Source organism: Pimephales promelas, chromosome 18 (assembly GCF_988280905.1).
Source record: "Pimephales promelas chromosome 18, fPimPro1.hap1.1, whole genome shotgun sequence".
Classification (NCBI taxonomy): Eukaryota; Metazoa; Chordata; class Actinopteri; order Cypriniformes; family Leuciscidae; genus Pimephales; species Pimephales promelas.
The window spans coordinates 7,947,174-7,964,177 of NC_142786.1; the positions used below are offsets into that span (position 1 = coordinate 7,947,174).

The 17,004-nt window shown below is 36.4% G+C and overlaps 3 protein-coding genes across 4 annotated transcripts; all 3 read right to left on the reverse strand.

The window, feature by feature from the left end:
* Positions 1-681: 681 nt before the first annotated feature.
* LOC148970896 (free fatty acid receptor 2) lies at positions 682-1,771 on the reverse strand. Its single transcript, XM_089123024.1, is given in 3 exon segments — positions 682-744; positions 860-1,617; positions 1,620-1,771. Coding segments are annotated over 3 exon segments (906 nt in total). The 5' UTR covers positions 1,705-1,771.
* Positions 1,772-5,010: 3,239 nt separating this feature from the next.
* LOC120483330 (free fatty acid receptor 3) lies at positions 5,011-6,299 on the reverse strand. Its single transcript, XM_039678290.2, has one exon. It carries the CDS (start codon positions 6,297-6,299, stop codon positions 5,274-5,276), a length of 1,026 nt encoding a protein of 341 aa, XP_039534224.2. The 3' UTR covers positions 5,011-5,273.
* Positions 6,300-7,495: 1,196 nt separating this feature from the next.
* On the reverse strand, positions 7,496-16,697 carry tekt2 (tektin 2). Of its 2 annotated transcripts, XM_039678558.2 has the most exons (10): positions 16,479-16,697; positions 15,422-15,589; positions 14,471-14,596; positions 13,121-13,326; positions 12,874-13,017; positions 12,452-12,566; positions 12,197-12,304; positions 10,276-10,419; positions 9,214-9,293; positions 7,496-9,120 (listed from the first exon to the last, which is right to left on the reverse strand). In XM_039678558.2, the coding sequence occupies exons 2-10, from the start codon at positions 15,575-15,577 to the stop codon at positions 8,922-8,924; spliced, it is 1,278 nt and encodes a 425-aa protein (XP_039534492.2). In that variant the 5' UTR covers positions 15,578-15,589; positions 16,479-16,697; the 3' UTR covers positions 7,496-8,921. The 2 variants fall into 2 exon arrangements, with proteins under 2 accessions (XP_039534492.2, XP_088979122.1); XM_089122996.1 differs by lacking the exon at positions 16,479-16,697 and having other exon boundaries at positions 15,422-15,958.
* Between the last annotated feature and the right edge of the window lie 307 nt (positions 16,698-17,004).

Below are 17,004 nucleotides of genomic sequence, written 5' to 3' on the forward strand. Positions count from 1 at the left end.
TCCACAGTATTTTCAATTTTGATATTTTTTTGTCAAACCGTTGTTGTCTATATCAGTCATACACTGGAGGTTTAGGGGGTCCTCCCTCGGTTCACCTTAAAGGGGTGGTTCGGAATTTTGGACATTGGGCCTCATTTCCAAGTGAGCCTTAGTGTTATTTATCAGTGGAGACAGTTAAAAAAAAAAAAATTCATCCAGTCATACGAGTTGCATAGTTCACCGGGGCTAGGCTCGTGCGAGTCAACGGTAACTTTTAGCATGCAATTATAATGATTTTACCCACTCCACAGTACACCAAAAGCAAATCAATTAGAACGCCAGACTATCAATGTAAGTGTCTGTTGAGAGAATAATGTTAGAAATCAAACTATCCTTTCATTGCGTTGCAATAGTTATATTGTTTTACCTATATTTATTAGCACAGTCTACAGCAGCGGCGAAGTGATATGAAGTTACCTGGGCAACCGAGAGTCGGTCCACACGACAATCACACAAATGTATTTACCTGCCGCTGACACTCATCATAGACATATACACTATATAAGCATAAGCAACGTTGCCTCCGCATTTATTTACTCAGTTGCTCGCTCCACACAAACATTTACCTGTGTTACCGGTGTTCATATTTTTTGAACCTGTGAATGACAAATTTCATTGTTTATACGTGAATAAAAGCCTAAATTAAATCAGTTCCTTAAGCTTTATGATCTCTTTAAGAGAAGTGTCAAAGTGGTAGTTGCGTAGCTATCAATGGAGGAACAGAAATGTCTCAGATTTGATCAAAAATATCTTTATTTGATGTATAGGCGAACTAACCCTTTAAATAGGCATACAACCGAAAAAAAGCCTTAGCACATACTTTGATTGCACTTCTCATCTCCCTAGAGATACAGAAAAATATAATAGGATCATAACATGCATTTAAAGTGCTCAGTATTAAAGCTGCCGTGCGCCATTTTGGATTTTCTTTTTTGATGAAGGCCACTACATGTGATATGTTGTAGGGTGCAAAACAGCTGGCGAACACAAGGAGAGTCCCCAGAGCCATTCCAACTGCCCGGAGTCTACGTTGTCGCTTGATGAGAGGAAGCTTTAACAAATTACGAATGAAACTGATGTAACAGAAGCAGCAGGTAAGGAGGGGTAGAAAGAAAAACACCACTGCTAAACTCATCTGCACTGGAAGCAGTTCTGCGAGCTGTTTCTCTGTGAAGTTACTGTAACATCTCTGAGTTTGCTGATTTGTGGTGTTGACCGCTACACCAGAATCCGTGGATACCGCCTTGTATGTAAAAATTGCGGCAACAAGCACCCAGATGACTATACATATAGGTATTGTATAAATGATTCTCTTCGGACTTCTGTACTTAACTGGAAACGCTATACATACATAGCGCTCAGCACTTATTGCGGTCAAGAACAGGCTGCTGGAATAGACGGGAAGTAAGTAGACAAACAGATTGGAGTGGCACACACCAGAGGGCATTTTCCAAACAACGTTATCCGCGGCCTCTTTCATCTTGATGGGCAGGCAGGTGAGGAAGATGAGGTCAGAAATAACGAGGTTCAGCATGATGATGTCAATGGGGATGGGTTTAATGTGAATCTTGCGAATGCATGAGCCAGCACACTAGTAGGAAACCCAATCAGGAATGTGATTATATAAGTAGAAAGTAACACCTTCTGAGGCGGATCTTCTGACATATTGTTGTCGGCTTGTGGTTGTGGTGGTAATGTTCTTTACTTTAGAAAACAGCCCCGAGGTTCAGTTGAAGACACTACCTAATGGATACACTTCTTTTAAATGTATTCTCGTAGTTTTTTCAATATTATTAAAACCATTGAAAACTAGTAAAAAAGTAGGCTATCAGCTGTTTTGGTTCAATATGTGACTTACCAAGATATATTTTTCTGTTATCAGACAACGGGTTCCTTTGATATGCCGTTCCGTGACACCCAAACCACCTGGACAGTATACAGCATGCTGTGAGATTTGCATTCATTGTGTTATGAAAATTAGTTTTTATTTTACTGCACGACACGTTTATACCCTTAGGGCTTTACCCATTAGCCTAGCTAATGCTAATAAAATTACACAGCATCAGACTGGTTTATGTTCCATGATCTGTGATAAGCAAAAGAGCAATTACTTAAAGTCTGGAGACTGAAATAAAGTGATTTTATTATTATTATTATTATTATTATATTGCACACTCATGTTATTGCAAACCTATGTTCTTTTTGCTCATTTTGTTAACTCTTCTCAAGTGTGATCACCTTAATGATCAAACCAAAATGACACACAAACACCTTAAAGTTATTTAATAGTCAATGTTCCCAATAGTTTATTTAAAGTCTAGAAAAAGTGTTTTGATCACAACTGTTTGCAAGAGCACATAAAAATTTAATCAGAATTTGTTCAAAGCATAAAAGATGGGAATGACAAGTATTATTTTTAAATTATTTTTTATATTTTAAATGACTATTTGATAAAATGATTTAATATTTATTTAATTATGTGCTGGGGTCAAAGGACAGAGTTTTTTGGAAAAAAATGCTGTACTGATAAATACAAGTCAATTGAATGTGCAAACAAAAATATAAATTAAATTGTTAATTTGAATCTTTATACAATCGGGTTCACTGAAAAAAATCGGAGTAGGATTCACTGTAAAAAAATATTTTCAAGATGTGTTATAGCAACATTTTTTCTTTTGTCAAATCAACTTAATTTATTTAGTTGAGATAACTTATTATTTTGAGTTTCTGATGATTAAATCAATCTCCGTCATTGTATTAACTCACTTTTTCCAGTTCAATCAACTTAAAATTTTAAACTTACTTTTTTAAAGTTAAACCAACAATATTTTTTTACAGTGTCGGCAACTTTTTTCACTCAGAAAAGCTAGTAAATTTACAATGATTTGCCAAGTAAAAACCTAAACATGTTTATCAGTAGCTTTAAAACTTACTTGGAAAATTTAATTAAGTAAACTTTACAGAAAATAAGTAATTTTAACTTGGTAGAAGGTTGATTAATGTCGATTTAGTTGAAATTTCCTTTGCCTTTGCATTACATTTCACTAAAACAATAATATTTCATTTTTTTAGTAATAATGTGCTTTACTTAGATCATCTAAGTAATTTATATTGCATCATGTCAGATGTTAAGCATCATGTGAATGCAAAGACCTCAATACTTGGTAGAAAATACACATGGCGGTAACATTTGATGGGTCGTTTTTGTGTTTGAATGTGTCATTTTGAGGAAAAATTTACTCGAAATGTCACAAAATGGCAAGTTACCAATACTGACAACAAAAATCAATGATATGAAAACTGTGTAAATACAGCTGGAAACCAGTGAAAAATGAACCTCATTAATTATTCAAGGTCCAGTGCATGATGGGGACCCCAGTATCAGAAAAGTTGAGTAATTTTTACTTAATTTTATTGAGTTGATATTTGCACTTTCATTTCTACTCGCTTGAATTAAGTACTGATATGGAATTTACTTTTTTTTAAATTCCTGCCTGAACAATCTTTTTCATGTAAATGACATTGGTTTTTTTTTCAGTATTTACTTCACCAAAAAATCATTTTTACAGTGTATAGAGTTGTGTGGTTGTCTGGTAGTTGAGAGTGGATCAAACAGCGAACAATAAGATTCAATTTTAATTAATAATTAAATATAATATTCTGGTGCATGCCCATAAACAAATTACAGCTAATGGTGAAAGTTCATGTGAAAGCAAAATTTGCACTTCTATTATCTTTTACATCAAAATTTGACTGTTATCACTGCTGTTTTTTATAGTCTTTAAACACAAAAAGTAAAACGGGTGTATTCCAGTCTAACATATTTACATCTGAATATATTTAAAGACACTCACCAAGACCCGTCTTCCTTCTCGTTTTAAGTACTAACTTTTAACATGTATGTTTATTATGTCGCACAAGGGACGTACCTAATTCCAAACCACAAACTGTCACATGGGTTTTTATCCACAGTTAGTGCGTAATGTGAAAAAGGAGGACACTTGTTTCTTTTTTTTAGGCCTGTAAAACCTGTAAAATGCAGAGGTGTACACATTTTAAAAATATTTATAATACTGTATGTGGCAACATACTTAAATTTATACTTACAATTCATAATATCAAAAAAAAAAAAAAAAAAAAACTGAAAATGAAATAATACCAGAGAATGTAAGAGCAATTTAATTTATATATACAGTGCCCATGTTAATAATACACATTCACATTATTTATTATAGTAGAAATAATAATTACAGAATAAGAGTTTCACGGAATAGGTAAAAATGAAGTACATGGTTCATTATCAGTATTTAAAATGTTGCATACTAGATATTACTATTTTACAATATTTAGCAATTTATTTACTGTAGTTTATACTTTTGGATAAAATCCCTAAAAATGTTATGTTATAATTAGGGCTGTCAAACGATTAATCGTGATTAATCGCATCCAAAATAAAAGTTTGTGTTTACATAATATATGTGGGTGCACTGTGTATAATTATTTTATATATGAAGAGTTCAGATGCAAAAGCCTCTAAATGCCATTTGAAATTTCCTTCTTTAATGATGATTTATATCAAACTTGTATATTTATGTTCAGTAATTTCACTTAAATAACAATTAATAGGTAATCTTCATTGCCATTTAAGTGAAATTACTGAACTTAAATATACAAGTTTGATAAAAATGATCATTAAAGAAGAAAATTTCAAATGGCATTTAGAGGCTTTTGCATCTGAACTCTTCATATATATAAATTCACACACATGCTTGTAAATATTTAAGAAGTATTTTCATGTATATACTGTATATAGATTTATATTATATATAAATATGAATATTTTATATATAAATAATATTTTTTTCCTAAATATACATGCATGTGTCTGCATTTATATGTATACAAAATAATTATACACAGTGCACCCACATATATTTTGTAAACACAAACTTTTATTGTGGATGCGATTAATCGCGATTAATCGTTTGACAGCCCTAGTTATAATACAGAAGCAACCATTATTGAATAGGTGAAGATGTGCATAGACAGCTGGTGCCTGGTCCCTGCTGAGTTTTAAAAGAATGTGCACTTTCTCATACAATATCTTTAATGACCACCAAAACATTATCTTACAGCTCATATCCTTCTCCTAAATAGGTCTGTTTGGGTGACTCATAGATTACAAAAAAATTCCATGTTCTTATTTGCGCCATGAGTGTATTGCAGCACCCTAATTAGGTCACTTTTATGGACGGGTTTGCTCTGTTTGCTCTGTCATCTTTAGATCCTCCATGGCTTATTATTGACATTGCCTGTGTAGTTGTTGTCTGAGGGTTCCTGGAAGCCATACTGCAGTGATGCTGATGCCACAACTTGCAGGTTGCGTCTCTTCTCTTACGGCACAGTCTGTCAATCAAATCCCTCGGCGTCCACGGCGAAAGCATCAACATAACCACGGGCTCTAGAAAGACATTGCAGGAGCTGGAAAGCATGGCTTCGCTTCTCCACTCCACATTAGTGTTATAGACAAAGCCTACCACATGGGAAACATTGTAGGGTCCATAACAGACCACAAATACTATTAATGTGGAGAGTGCAATGGCTAATACCCTTCTTTTCCCACCAGAGGGCAAAGAAGAGTGTCTGACAAGCATAAGGCAGCGCAGCGTGCAGAAAGCTGACAAAACAAGTGGCACCAGGAAGAGAAGCAGTGCCATCTCTAGGCGTAAAGGCACTAGCACGTCCAACTGCTCCTGGGTGAAGTTTTCATAGCAAGCAGAGACATTATGCTCAGATAAAGACACAAAATGTCCCCCTCCTTCGGCAAGAAAAGCAAAACCCACGTGCAAGAGCACTAAAGCCCACAAAATGGCGCTCACCAAGCAAGAAGTATGGGCCCGGCGGTAGATCTTGTAAGATATGGGGTAGGCGATACTCAGGTAACGGCCCACGACGACTGCTGTGAGGATCAGACTGCTACCGTAGACCGAGGAGAACAGAAAGAAGCTGTAAATGGGACAAACGGCAGCTGGAAGCGCCCAACCCTGGAGCACCGTCTCGGCCACTTTGACTGGCATCCACAACACTAGAGCGAGGTTGGCCACGCACAGGTTAAGAGCGTAGACCACATTGGGAGTGGCGCCGTGTTTTCGAGCCTTACGGATGTACACGAAAAGAACGAGGAGGTTGCCGGGAAGTCCAAGCAAGAAGGTGAAGAAGTAGATCAACACCGAGACATAGCTGAACGCAGTCAGCTCCATGTCAGATCAATTTCTAGATTTGTTGCTCAATTAACTAATACCAGATACTCCTTTTTACAGGCTCTCCATTGCCCTCCTCGTTATTCCGTGTGGAAGAATTGCGGTCCCTGAATCAATAAAATGCTGAACACTTTCCAATCTGTGTGAGAGAAAAAAATAGATGAAGACAATGGAGAAGCTCGTATTTGCACGGAAGTTTGTATTTATTTGGAAAGCGCAAAGTAGGGTGGGGAGAAAAAGGGGGCGTGGGAGGGGTGTATGATGGGTGGTTAGTGCTTCTAAGAGCTTGAATTGGTCTGATATGAGGGAAGGGGATGGGTACTTAATGTAGCAAGATGGCATTTATATGGTCTCATGTTGCCTTATTTGTCCTTGGTGCACACATCAGATCAGGCCCCTTTAGTGAAATGATTCAGAATAATTGGGCTTTACAGGAAGCATTGCCCATCCAGCCGTGACTTTGTCACATGAAATGAACTGGATGGTTAAACTACTGAAGCTGTAAACTCACTAGGAGACTGTTTAGGGGTTTATCATTCAGCATTGACTATTGCATATAATGAATGAATTAACTTGACGCTTTTATAGCGGCATGCAAAAGGCCTTTGGATCTGTTTATTAAACATGGCTGTATATCATGCATCTTTATCTTTTTGTGTGGGTACATATATATATATATATATATATATATATATATATATATATATATATATATATATATATATACACTGAGCATGAGAACTGAAGAAAACAGAGAGCTTCAACAACAATGTACAACCTCAATTTTAGGTTCACAATATTAGCAATAAACAGAAAAAAAACAACTGTAAAAAAAAAACATTTTTTAATATTTTTTTATATTTTTTTCTTTTGTCAAATCAACTTAAATAATTTATTTAGTTCAGATAACTTCTTATTTTGAGTCTCTGATGATTAAATCAATCTCCTTCATTGTATTAACTCACTTTTTCCAGTCCAATCAACTTAAAATTTTAAGGCAACCAGATTACTTACTTTTTTAAGTTAAACCAACAATATTTTTAACGCCAAAAGTAGCATCTTAGACTTTATATAATTGCATTTAAATATGAACTGATCTTACGCTTTAACAAAATGTGATCAAGCATGATTTGAGCTCTGTAATATTTGCCATGCATTTAACTCGTAGGGAAATATCTTCCTCCCTGTTATTTTCGCATAGACTCAAATGGTACCATTTAGAGACATTAGTGTAGCTATTAACTTCAACAGAATTGATAAACCCTCACCAATGGATTTGCGTAGATTTTTGTGTCACCCATTCTTTTATCTCATTCATCACTGAGAGTCAAAGTCCAATCTAAATAGAGCCTTTCATATGACATTAGCTTCTCTTCCCTCACATTAAATAAAAATCTGTTGACAGATGGATTGTTGGAAAGAACTATGAAACTTGAACTATGAATTTAACAATACAACACAATTCACATGTGGTTTGCGAGTTAGTGTGTATTTATTTGAGGTTGCTCCACTCTTAATCATAAAATCAAATGAATATTTGAAATACTACACTCAAAACTCATTTCCACATCAACAAAAAAAGTTGTCTTAAGATTGGTAGACATGGGAAGAGGAAATAGAAATTTGTAAAATACTGGAATGAAGCAAAAAAAAAAAATACAATTTAAAAAAGTCATACCACATTTATTTATGCAATACATTTTTTTAAATGTAATCATTAGGTTATCAAATAATTATTCATTGTATTGATTCACCTTATTTAGTTGTCCCTGACTAGTTTCCACCCTCTCTCTTGCCAATTAATCTAGCCATTTTTTGCAGCTCTGGCTGTAACAAAATTGGTACTGGGAACTCAAAAGTCTTGAGTTTGATGCCCAGGAATGCAAGTACTGAAAAAAAAAATGTATCCTTTGAGTTTGAACACACTATAAGCCGCTTTGGATTAAACTGTCTGCCAAACATGTAATAACTACCCTACTTCCTCTTTATTACTTCACCAGGACTGGGCAGAAGTTGCTAATATCAAACTGCTATCACTGACTTATAAATGTATATGATCCTGTGTCAATATGTTCATCTGTGTGACGTCAAAAAAGTTGCAGAAGTTCCGAACAAGCCATTGGGCTGATGAGGAATTTTGACTCTTATTTCAAAAGATAGATTAAAATTTGATATCCCATGATATGACTCTTTTAAATTTAGACCACGTGTCAAACTCTACTCCTGGAGGGCCACTGTCCAGTAGTGTTGCTCCAACCAGCTCTAAAACACCAGTCTCGCAGTTTCTAGTAATCTTGAAGACGATGGCCGTTTCTCAATATGCGTTCTTGTCTGTACTTGTGTTCTTGTGGACTTGGGAAACGTCATCAGTCACTGCCCAAGTACTGTTCCAATTCAAAGTTCACAGTCCAGTTCAAATACCCGGATGTGTTCTGGATGTGTTCCAAATCAATTGTCAATTGCGTAGAGATGTAAAAAGCACAGCTCAAATGAAACGCAAATTCCTATTGGGGTAATTAGGGATAATTGGGATATAATTGGGATATTTGGATTTCGCCAGTGAAATTTCACTGAGCAACAGTAAATGCACCTTAAGTATGGGGTAAGAACTAGGACGGCGACTCAAGCGAGGTCCAGCTTGGATCTGCCACTAGAGTTGGTGAGCGGCACCACAGCTGAACGTAGACCCTCAGTCTGGACCCTCAGAGTCAGGTGCTGGCGGGTCTGGCTGGTGCGCTGCTCCAGAGACAGGGCATCCTGCTTACGAGACAGATCCTCTATCATTTGAGCTTCATGCTGCTTCAGAGCCTGCATAGTGTGCCTGGTCATGGACAAGACAGTTTCAGAGATGTTCAGATTCCTTTTGCATTTACATTATTTATATATTGTAAATGAAAGGAGGAATTGGACTCACTGGGCCTGTGCTAGCTTCTGTTTCAGTGCTAGAATGGTGGCTTCCAGTTGCTTGGCTTCATCCACCAAACCAAACTGTACCTGTGAGTAATAAGTTATGAGATAACCAATCAAAACACAGAAGATTAAGATGGATTGTGTTTGTGTTTCAGAGGGTGATATTAATTAACTAGAACAAAGGTCACGCATCATTGCAGATGACATGAGTGCTGTCTGATTTACTGTTGTTCGGCAAAATCCAGTCATTTCATTACATTATTACATATTTTTACCATAAGAGCAAGCATGGCCATTCGTAACTTGATTATGTGAGGCTATCAGTGTCATCCCAGATATTTTAGCTGTACAAAAACAGCCTGTTATGTTGCTTGATATTGCAAACTGGTATTTCTTTTCATATTCATTTCTTATATTCATATTAATAAACACACTGGTTTGTAGCGCAGATAAATTTAGTATTTACTACACTTTGTTCTTTATGATAATTTATCTATTGCAAATCGGAAGTCTCGCATATTCACAGACAATATTTCCGCAGTGCAAAATAAGGTGGATGGAAATCTATCCGATCAGGAATTTCATGGTTTGAGTTGTTCACTGGATTTGAAGTATTTTGTGTGAGGGCGAAAGGTTTTGCAATGGATTTGCTGTAACCTCATCCTTCCCTCGTGGGTCAAAATGATCTGACGCCCTAGAATTATAGTTTTTTTTTTTTTTTTTTTTTTTTTTTTTATCCAGAAAGCTTTTTTCATTTCATTTTGATATTTTATTTACCTTTAAATTACAAGATTTTATGATAAATAAATAATAATTTAAGTACATTATTCACATTTAGGTTTTTCTATATGTACTGATGCATTCCTCGCATTCCATTAATTCCTAAGGGATCAAATTGATCCATGAGGATAAGATTTGTTACTTTTTTAAATTTCAACCACAAAACTTGTGTGTGTGTGTGTGTGTGTGTGTGTATTCGTGGTTCAAGTGAGACAAAAGTCCTAGGGTCTTGGACCAAAAAAATTAACTTCATGCATGTTTCCACTCAACTGGTTGTGGAGTTTACCTCATCTCGGCACAGGTCCATGCCGGGCCTCTTTGTCCTGTTCTCCAGACGGGTGTGGACCAGCTTTAGAGGAGCCATCTTGGCATGCATGTCCTCCTCCAGGCCACTAATGTCCTTCTCCAGCTCAGCAATCTCATCATGAGTCTGAGAGACAGTGGGACATATTGAAAGAAAGAAAATGCCCTATTCATCCATTACCACATGGCAATCTGGAATACCTGTTTCTGACTGATCAATCGTATCATTCTGCTATCAGATATTTCGGAATAATTGCCTATATTGTCCCTAACAACCAATTTCCAACACTGCAAGATCATGTCGCTCATATCACGGCAAAGTCTGACTTCTAACATAATCAAATAGTACACACTCAAATCAATGTCCATGACATGTATTGATTTTTTGGTGGGAAGTAATATAATAAGCGGATATTATGCAGTCAGCTGGTCATTATCGCAAAATAAACTCAGGTTGATGCCTCACTTTATCACCCTGTGGGGTTTATTTGAGGATAATGACCAACTAACCTACATTCACCTAAAGGATTATTAGGAACACCATACCAATACTGTGTTTGACGCCCTTTCACCTTCAGAACTGCCTTAATTCTACGTGGCATTGATTCAACAAGGTGCAGAAAGCATTCTTTAGAAATGTTGGCCCATATGATAAGCTAGCATCTTGCAGTTGATGGAGATTTGTGGGATGCACATCCAGGGCACGATGCTCCCTTTCCACCACATCCCAAAGATGCTCTATTGGGTTGAGATCTGGTGACTGTGGGGGCCATTTTAGTACAGTCAACTCATTGTTATGTTCAAGAAACCAATTTTAAATGATTCGAGCTTTGTGACATGGTGCATTATCCTGCTGGGTAGCCATCAGAGGATGGGTACATGGTGGCCATAAAGGGATGGACATGGTCAGAAACAATGCTCAGGTAGGCCGTGGCATTTAAACGATGCCCAATTGACACTAATGGGCCTAAAGTGTGCCAAGAAAACATCCCCCACACCATTACACCACCACCACCAGCCTGCACAGTGGTAACAAGGCATGATGGATCCATGTTCTCATTCTGTTTACGCCAAATTCTGACTCTACCATCTGAATGTCTCAACAGAAATCGAGACTCATCAGACCAGGCAACATTTTTCCAGTCTTCAACTGTCCAATTTTGGTGAGCTCTTGCAAATTGTAGCCTCTTTTTCCTATTTGTAGTGGAGATGAGTGGTACCCGGTGGGGTCTTCTGCTGTTGAAGCCCATCCGCCTCAAGGTGCTTGTTGTGGCTTCACAAATGCTTTTCTGCATACCTCGGTTGTAACGAGTGGTTATTTCAGTCAGTTGCTCTTCTATCAGCTTGAATCAGTCGGCCCATTCTCCTCTGACCTCTAGCATCATCAAGGCATTTTCGCCCACATGACTGCCACTTTTCACACCATTCTTTGTAAACCCTAGAAATGGCTGTGCGTGAAAATCCCAGTAACTGAGCAGATTGTGAAATACTCAGACCGGCCCGTCTGACACCAACAACCATGTCACGCTCAAAATTGCTTAAATCACCTTTCTTTCCCATTCAGACATTTCAGTTTGGAGTTCAGGAGATTGTCTTGACCAGGACCACACCCCTACATGCATTGACGCAACTGCCATGTGATTGATTAGATAATTGCATTAATGGGAAATTGAACAGGTGTTCTTCCTAATAATCATATATAGGTGAGTGTATATGTCATTACTAACTTCCAAAATTCACATTTCAAATGAGTGTAAAGCACTTTCTTTAAACACTTATTACTTTGTATGACAGTTCATGTGTGGTTAGTATGCTGTGGCCAAGATTCTCTGTTTCATTGCATATTCAAAACCACCAGAAAAATATATATAAAAAAAGAGGGGAGAATAAGGATGAAGCCTCACAGTTTTCAACTGCCATTGCATTTCATGATGGGCTTGTTCTTGGTGGTGAGTCCGCTTACGGAGAGCAAACTCTACGGCCATTCGTTGGGCTTCCAGCTCATTCCGCACCTAAGAGAGAAGAGGCATGTAGCCTTTATGTAGTAAATGGTGATCATACTAAATGTTGTTCAACTATAAGTCAATAAGTTTCGTGAATATTTTAAATCAAGCTTTTAAATACAGTAACCGATTAAATCTGTAGTCCAGGTGTTGCACCTGTGCTCTTGTGATGCTGTTATTGTCTCTTATCTGCACAGAGGCCTGCATCTCTTCTTTGGCTCGAGTAATATTGTATCGGCTGAACTGCTCCCACTGCTGAGGAGTTGTGGAACTGCAAACAAAGTGAACAAAATAGTACATTATTATATTATATTATTTATTTTAAAATATTTTATACAACGGTTAGTTACAATCCTTAATAGCTGTGTTTTATTATTGAGAGGTGCTGGACGTTAAACGGCCAGGGACTATTTTATTTAGGAAGACTTTTAGTGATTTTACGTCACGATAGGAAGACACGACTAACGCAATTTCCTTTTTATGCCGATTTTTAAACTAAATACATAATAGCTATAATTGTCCTATAACATACTCTCTGGACATTATTATTATTATACCAAGATAGCACATTTACTCACCCAGGGGGCACCCTTGTCGGGTTGGGCTTCAGGGAGATCTCAGGTGACCGTATAGTGAGAGACAAACATGACATGTCCACATCAAGCGCCTCTATTTTATCCTGAAGGTCAATGGTCAGCTGTTGCCGTGCTTCCTGTAGACGACTGAGAAGGTTTGATAAGACTGAGAAGATCTGAGGAGATGCCTAGCAGATTGCTATTGAGTGCTTCAAACCAATGAAGGTCTATCGGACTGTGCTATACTTACCACAGCTGTTCAAAGGCCTGATCGATGCACTGCTGAAGGGAGCGTTGTGCTCCATCGATCACCTCTACTTCCCTCTTAAGTTCAGCTTCTACAGGGTCACTGACCAGCTCCTTGCCACGACGACCTTCCCTCAGGGTCAAGCACTCCGCAGTGACTTCAAGGGGCAGAACAGTGGCAGCAAGGGCTCGTTCTGTCTCCTCCTTGGACTTAGCAATGGTTTATGGGTTCATGAATACACTTGAGATGTTTTGTTTGTTTGTGTTTTTAGAAGACACATTTTTCTTAAATTGCATTATTTATTTTGCATTACAGTATATTATTTGCACAATACATATTTTGTACTGTAAAAAAAATTTATGGTAAAGACTATTTCAGAGTTTCATGTTTAATGTGTTGCTTGAGGTGTCTTTACAGCAATTTCTGGATGAAAATTGTCTACATGTTCACCAACATTTTTTCAGTGTTGTAAAGACATTCAGGTATGTCTGATACTTACGATTATGCAAGACTAGTAACCACATAATGATTGGTAATGATTGTATTTCTGATGATCTTCACTTTATAATACGGATCCAAATAATTAGTAAGTAATAGCTCACAGATGAAAGTGTTACTAGATACTTCTGTGGGAATAGCTAATTATTTGGATCTATATTATAAAGTGAAGATCATTGGAACTAACTAGTAATGACTCAAGTGTTACTACATGATCTAGTCATGATTTGTGCAAACGTTTGAGATTTTTGGTGAACTTTAGTATACTTTTAGAAAATGTCTTTAGTAACACTTGAGTCATTACTAGTTAGTTCCAATGATCTTCACTTTATAATACGAATCCAAATAATTAGTAATTCCCACAGAAGTATCTAGTAACACTTTCATCTGTGAGCTATTACTTACTACTTCGTTAATAAGAGTTTCTTTTAGTTAATAGTAGTTACTAGATTGTTAATAAACTAGTCCTCTGGGAAGTATTAAAAAATAGTAGTTATTGATTACTTAATAGTGAACTACCACTTTCATCTGTGCGCTATTACTTACTAGTTCGTTAATCAGAGTTTCTTGTTAGTTAATAATAGTTACTAGATTGTTACTTATTGGTTCTTGTGTAGTTATTGATTAACGAAGGAACCGTATTCTAAAGTGTTACCCATTTTTCTTTTATGGAAATGTAATTCCTGATCGAAAACTGCCATTATTACTAGTAGAAATCTAATTCTTGATATCAATATTTTAACTACTGAAATAATTGTTGATATCAAGAACTCATTTCCTTGGAGTGAATAAAAGTCAAAACGGCTTGCCATTTTAGATAGCTTCAAGAGATGGAAAAAAGATGTTTTTAATCACCATGGTTAGTGCGTCCATTTCTGTATCCACTTCCTGTGCACAGGCTTTCAGATTCTCCTTCCAGCGTAAGACGTCATTGATTCTGTCACTCAGTCGCCGGCTGCTGTCATACTCTTCCCAGTTCGTCTGATCAAGTGAGAAAAAGAATTTGTTGGTTCAACTTTATTTTAAGGTGTCTTTGTCAAAGTATAATAATTGTATCCCTTAAAACTCATCTTTGATCACCAAAATTACATATTTAAGTGTTTTTTTTTTCGTGCATATGTAAGTACACCCTTGCCTCATTTAGTATAAGTTCTATGAATATGGAATTGGCCCTGCCTCCACCTGCTCACACCAGCTCAGAGATCTATATTGACGATCACATGGTTTCAAGGTAGTTTATGACGTCAGAAACACCAGCGATTTTAATCCGTGTCTTTGTTTCACTGCAGTTTTAAAGAGAAAATACTCAGCAGCAATGGTGTTGACTTATGAATTCACACATGGTTTGTCTTGAAGCACATTAAAAACACCACATAGGCATATAAACAACATTAAAACTTGATTTTCACCACAGGGGGGCATTAATTAACTACATATACTTTCGGCATAATAATGGTTAGGGTTTGGTTATAGGTGGTTGCTTGTAATTTAGCATAATTTACTGTTACTACCAAGTAAATGTAAGATGTGTAAAAGGAACACTGTAAAATAAAGTGTTACAAATGTGTTAATTAGTATTTTTAAGTTTATGTAGTGACACGTTACTATATGTAGGCCTACCAATGAGAGTAAATTATGCATAATTACAACTAACCCTAAACCAAACCCTAACTGTACCTCTATAGTAAGTGTATGTTATTAATATTAGTACTTATTTGAATGAGGACAATGTAACCATGTCACCTTAAAATAAAGTAATTTTTTGACCTGCCAAACAAATTCCCACCCTGATCTTTAATGCATTACCTTATTGGCCGTCTCATTACGCAGATCTCTTCCTGCCTGCCGTATCTCGTGTGAAATATTGCGCTTGTGCTCAGCAACATTGGAGATCTGTGTATTGCCAGTTGCCCAATCAGACACACTGTAACGCAAGCTTGGCTTCGAGCTCAGGGTGGCCATGTTTGCTGGTATCTGGTCTCATAGAAACAAAATGACAAACACAAAAGTAGTAGTTCTGGCAAACAGGAAAATGGTTTACCATCTGAATCTAAAGGTTCTGTTTGTGTTAACCGTTCTGATTGTTATTCATGCATGAAATGCATTGATAAAATCTATAGTTTAAATTACAATTATTATTATTGGACAAAATGTCAGAAATGTTTATCAAATTCACTGTTGAAAACATTTTGGTTTTACATAAACTACTTCAGACATAAATCAGGGTCAAAGCACTATGTAAAGAAACCACTATATAATGTTCACCAAATTGATAATAAAACTGGTGGTATTTCAGTGTATTTTTTATTGATTTTTATTTATTTTTACATTTTCTTTGTTTTTTGCCATGTCTTGCTCTTAAAGGCCACAGTAATACATTTATAGCCTACATATGCAGTATGTAGTATGCAGTATGTTTTGGAAACATTACTATTTTTTATGTTATTCAAAGAAGAATATTTTCAAAAGAATGATTGCTCATCATTAGCAACCCTGCATTTATTTGATCAAAAATACAGAAAAAGCAGCCTAATATTGTGAAAAAATATTAGAATTTAAAATAATTGTTTTTGAATATACTTAAGATTAATTTCGGTTATGCAAAGCTGAATTCATCAGCCATTACTCCAGTCTTCAGTGTCACATTTTACAAGAAGATAATAGATATAGCAGGCTATAGGCCTAATATATAATCATAATGAGCAAGCAATGGCGTGAGATTTCAAGATGTTTCCTTAAACTTCATTTCTTTTACTTTTCATGACCTCGTAATTGAGAGACTGTTGAATATTTGAACTTTTTAAAGATCGAACTGTCACACGGCAAAATAAAAAGTTATGTGACATTTGACTTTGTGACTTACCGAGACGGATGAAACTTTCAGAAGTGTTGTTTGCCTGCTGTGAGTGAAGAGACACAGTAAGCGGGTCTCCTGGTAACGGGGCGACGCAACCGCAGCTCCCTCAATAATTTAAATAGCATAGTAACGCTCAACAATTACTCACTCATTGAGACAGTGTCATCATATGACCGTGACATACTCTACGACCACTAGTCTCAGCTATTGCAAGTAATAGGCTACGTGCTTTTCCTGAATCGCAAATAGAACCGAATATCAGGTGACGAGGTCCGACGTGAACGTCGTAGAACAGCGAAAAAAACCCACTAAGAACAATTAAAAAACGGCGTGCCAAGTCGTCACCCAAAACATCGTTTGCATTTTTTCAATAAATAAATAAAGTATTTTTTTTTAAAAAAATAGTCAGAAACATGTTTGCCCTGAAGGGAGAAAAAAAAAAACATGAAGCAAATGGCTCAGTCAGTTTTATTTCATACAAATATTTTAGCTATATATTTTGTACAGGTTGAGGTTGATTACTTTCAATTCC